Consider the following 5,188-nt stretch of genomic DNA (forward strand, 5'->3'; position numbering starts at 1 on the left):
TAATACATAAGTATTTGGGATGGTACTAAAATTAAAAGTGAAAAATATATTAAGAGGCACTGATGTTGAAATAGCCCTTTTTGTTAGAGTCTGCTTGTTTCAAGATGTTACTCATTGATACCAGTGAAATTTGTGCTGTTACTGGGTTAGGGCACTGTAATTCAAAACATACTGTTTGCCTCTTTGTCCTTCACTCAGTAATTTCTTCTGTACTCTGAAGTAACACATCAGTGAAACATCCTCATTTGTTTTTATAAATAACTGGAAAAGAGATGTGGCCCTATTACAAAATCACTTCAACTCTCCCTTCAAGATATCAACTCCTAACACTGCATTCATCTTATACTTTAGATGATTCTAAGTGTTGGTAGTAATTGCAATAAGGAGTTGCTCTGTTACATTTGCTACACCAAACTAATAATCTAACAGATGAATCTTAATTTTCGTGTTGTAATGAATTTAAAAGTGCATTTGTTGATTGCATTTTAATATGTTGTTACTGATTTTAAAAGTATTTGTGACATCTGTTACAAACACACTTAGAACATGCTTTTTCACTGCCTTTTTTTTGCATCAAAGTGCTACTTCCAAAGGCATGGAAGTGAACATTCTGTAACATATCCTTGTTTAATTTTTATATGATTTCCCCCAACTCTGATGAAAACTGATAATCATTGTTATGTACCACACTTGTCCTGTGGCTGTGCGTAGTGCTTGGTACAACAGTGACTCAATTTTTATGAGCTGTAAGGACTACTGAAATTATGGACCTGTTTTTCCTTATAGAGCTAGAGGTCTTCTTTTGGACATGGTGATGCCAAGCAGATTCATTTACCTGAGTAATAGATAATGATCTTGAAAAAGACTCAAAGTGTTCACGACTCATTGTTATTTTCCTTATTGTTATCTGGGATATTAACTTTGTTATTGTTTAGCTGGCTTTTAGCCCTTGCATTTAAGAGAATCTTTCTGTGTTTTAGAGTGTTTTGTGTCAGAATTTGATAGTTGCTACTAATCATAGTGGCTACTAATACCTCCTTGAGACTTCCTCATACATCAGGTTTTTTTACACTTGCTCCGTCTGGTAGAATATGATGCTTTCACAGAAGTGCTGCAAAGCACACCTATTACTTCCTTCAGCTATTAACAACTTACCAGAGATAATAGACTGCTCAGTCTCATCATAGACTTGGTTTTTCAAGAATTTTAAGTGGTGACACCTGTCCTCGGATGAAACCATTTTATCCCAAGACATTTGTTTACTATCACTGCTCAAGCTGTACAACTGTTTCTGATATGTATATCCTGTTTTGACAGTGGCTCAGTAATTAACCTTTATACTCCTTCTTAAGAATTTTATTTTAGAATTTGAACACCTTTTTAAACTCTTAATTTCTGTAATCGTTGAAGTTCAAGTTGGACTGAAAATGTGGAGGCCATTTTCAGCCCACTTTAACCTTTGGAGTTCTCTTCTGAGTGGTTAAGCTCCTACCCTCGATGACCTTTTATATTACAGATCTTTTCCATAAATGCTGACAATAAACTTATAAGCAGTTTTATATTTAGTTTGAGCAGGAGAAAGCCCTTGTGTTTTATTGGCCGCACTTTTCTAAAAGATACATTTTTTTTTCTCTCGGAGCCTTAGGACTGCATGTTCTACATACTATCCCTGTATATCCTCAGTCTAAATCATTATAGTGAGTCCTTAAAAGTATACATACCTGTAAGTAAGTTTAGAACAGTGTAATGCCACACACATACTTAAATGAAGTTAGATGTTTAGGGTTTGCAGTCACGTGTTTTAAAAGCATAAAGCAGCTCATGCAAGTGATATTTCTTATGGCTACCAAACTAATATGTACTTGTGGATGTTTTTAAATGTGTAGGGTGTTATTTTATTCCTTTACCTATAGTGAATAATCTTAGCTATTAACAGAAAATATAAATAGTTTATTATAACCTAGGTAAATACTCAAAGTAACCATGGAAGAGGAGAGTACCATTCTTGAAACAGAATCGTATATTTTACACTAATGATTGGTACAACATAGCATTTATATTCTTAGGCTAGTTGGTCGGTGATTCATACAGCAGAGTTTACTGAGTGCCGGACATTGTGCTAATCATGATTTTTAATTCTATTACCATTATTTCTTTGGAGAAATGTTGTATGAAAAACTTAACATTTAGTAAGAAAGGCTTACGGGTTTTTATGGTGACTAAAAATTATTTATTTATATTTACTAACTTAATATTGATGTAATTTAAGGTCTCGTTCAACCCTTGGACACTCCAGATCTCATTGGAGCCAGGGTTCAAGTTCTCATGCAAGTCGGCCACAGGAGCCACGGAACCGCAGTAGGATTTCTACTGTTATACAGCCCTTGAGGCAGAATGCAGCGGAAGTTGTGGACCTTACCGTTGATGAAGATGGTAAATTGAAGTAGTAACAGTAGAAAATTATAAAGGAATTTGATAAAAGGAAATCTTAATATGCTAGAAACTCCTTCTACTGCTTACTGGTAATGTATTAACTACAGGGAAATTGTCAGATATTTTAATCTCACGTTTTTAGTTGATATGATATCCTAGGCTTGTAAATTTACATACAATTTTTTGTGGTTATTGTTTTATTACTTGACAGCTATTTTCTAAGGAAAAAATTAGTTTTACAAGTGGTAGTTTGAGTTTAGATCAAACTAGTTAAGTTTGATTTGTAATAAGATTGTCTTTAACTTGCCGTGAAAAAATAGAAGCAGCACTTTTTATATACAAACACAAAAGCATTATAACTGAATTTTAAATGACTAATACTGGTTGTTTAAAATATCTAGCTTTACTTTTAAAAGTTACGTTATTCTTTAATATTATTGGTACCTTTTTGTGCTGCTCAGTTTTTGTGTTTTATTTTGGCTTACAGCTGTACCCAAGTAACTGAAGAAACAAAGCCAGAGTTGGAATACAGAGGTTAGGAAAAGTGGTAGAATTCATGACTATATGAATGAATACATATGTGAATTTGCCCACATATTGAATCATCTTGAGGTATTATTATATCTTAGGAATTGGTCAGTCATAATTTCCCTAAATGAAAATGGTAAACCATATTATAAGTTTGTTAGGTTTGGGAGTTAGCTATAAATTGGGCAAAGAACATATCAGGTAGATGGAAAGAGGTGGTAGGTGGAAAGAGTTAGAGGCCATATGCAATCAGCTCTTTTATGGGCTGTTTGCAGTTTGGGTGGTCGTAACTTTAAGAGTACCAATACTGAGTTGTTTATGAAGAGCTAAACAGCTGTTCGCATTTCATTCAACAATCTCTGGTTTTTGTTTTGAAACACTGTAAATTATCTGTAAGACAGTGGCAAATGTAATAGGGATTAATTAATGATTACTCAGAGTTAATTAAATACAGAGTGACTATTTTGGAAACTTTTTGTATGTGTTCCAATGTGACACCTGCTAGCCAGTAAGTAGGAGACGGCGATAGAGTATAGCCTTTTCCTCACTAGAGTAAGTTCAACCAAAGTTACACTTTACTGGGTTAAAAGTATTCCAGTGATCAGTAGATACCCTCTTCTTCCCCTAGTTTTTCTCAGTGGAAAGTTTCTCTCTTACTAAAAATAAATCTAAAACTTAAGTATATGAGGCCAGTGGTTCTCAACCAGGGGAACTTTGTTCCCCCAGGTGATAATTGGCAATGTCTGCAGACATTTTTGGTTGTCACAGTTAGGGAAGAATGCTACCAATGCCTAATGGGTAGAGAACAGTGACATTCCTAAGCATCACAATTCACAGCACACATCTCCTCCCCACCGAAGAGTTGTCTAGCCCAAAATGTTAGTATTGCCAGGATTGAGAAACCCTGGTTAAACTATTTACAAATAAACAGAAGTTCTTCCCCCCGCTTTTTATGTACAAGCAATTCGCATATACATTTGTACATAGTAGCATTGAAAGTAAAGTGTCCCATATGGACTTATAGGTACTATTTGAACCTAAGGAATTAGCTTACCATACTGCATTATTTAGAATGTCAGTCTTCTCATTCCACAGCATGTTAAGATAGCCCCTTCTTTTCAGATTTAATTGTGACTATGCTTTGGATGGATTTATTCCCATTGTTCTCCATTTTAAGCAGCCATTTTACAATTAGTTCTTTGAAAGCTAACTCACAAGTTGAGGTCTGTCTGAAATTTCTCTTACTTTGTGACAGAAAAATGTTAATTTTTATTAGAAAGCACTGATGAATATTAATAATTACAAAATTTTCTTTGGAAAACGTACAAAAAGGCATGGAAAGAAGATTAAAACAGATACTAGAAATCATATCTAAGGTTAAGTGATTACTCTCTATAAAGCATCACATGAAGTATGTGATCTCAGTTCATCCTAATGACTGTTCTATGAAGAAAATTCTGTTACTTTCCCAGTTCTGCGAATGAGGAAATGGAAAATGGTTAAGTAACTTATTCATATTCGTACTGTCAGTGGTGAAATCAGTATTGCTGTCCAGACAGTCTTACCCTGGAATCCATATTGTGTCAAAGTGTGGTTTGTAACACTGTTCTGACAACTTGTGACCATATGTATGTGCTTAGCAAGGAACTTTTACTTCCCTTTTACTCTTTTCTTCTTTGTGATAGATCAGAGAACTTATTTAGAAAGCTGCCTGAAAACTGTTATCACCTAAATTATTGGAATATGGTTATAAGTCTTAGATTTTTTAAAATGCAGTAATATTTTAGTAACATGTCAGTTTGATATTGCAGTTTAGCTTTATGAAAGCTTTCTTTACCGTATGTTTTTAGAGAGTTTGTATTTTTAAAGTTTGCTTGTTTATTAATTATCGTAAACACATTAGCTTTGATTAAAATACACCCCTTTGTCTAATTTGTTTTGAAATGCTAAGTTGACATTTTGTATTTTGTAGAACCTACTGTAGTACCTACCACTTCTGCAAGAATGGAATCACAAGCTACTAGCGCTTCCATTAACAATTCAAATCCATCTACCTCTGAGCAGGCCTCTGATACTGCTTCAGCTGTCAGCAGTAGCCAACCTTCAACAGTGTCAGAGACTTCAGCTACTCTTACAAGCAATAGTACCACTGGCACTTCTATAGGAGGTATGTAAAAAAGTTGGGGAGAAAAGACTTTTTGTCATTACTTTTGTTAGGAAAAGTATT

The 5,188-nt window shown here is 34.3% G+C and overlaps 1 protein-coding gene across 1 annotated transcript in view; it reads left to right on the forward strand.

The window, feature by feature from the left end:
• Positions 1 to 5,188, forward strand: part of RNF111 (ring finger protein 111) — a 101,766-nt gene that overhangs the window by 58,140 nt on the left and 38,438 nt on the right. Inside the window, exons 3-4 of the mRNA XM_017531840.2 lie at positions 2,259 to 2,433; positions 4,934 to 5,128. Coding sequence (XP_017387329.1) covers positions 2,259 to 2,433; positions 4,934 to 5,128 — 370 coding nt within the window. The remainder of the gene's footprint in view (positions 1 to 2,258; positions 2,434 to 4,933; positions 5,129 to 5,188) is intronic.

The sequence above is a fragment of the Cebus imitator genome, unplaced genomic scaffold, assembly GCF_001604975.1.
Source record: "Cebus imitator isolate Cc_AM_T3 unplaced genomic scaffold, Cebus_imitator-1.0 Scaffold74, whole genome shotgun sequence".
Lineage (NCBI taxonomy): Eukaryota > Metazoa > Chordata > Mammalia > Primates > Cebidae > Cebus > Cebus imitator.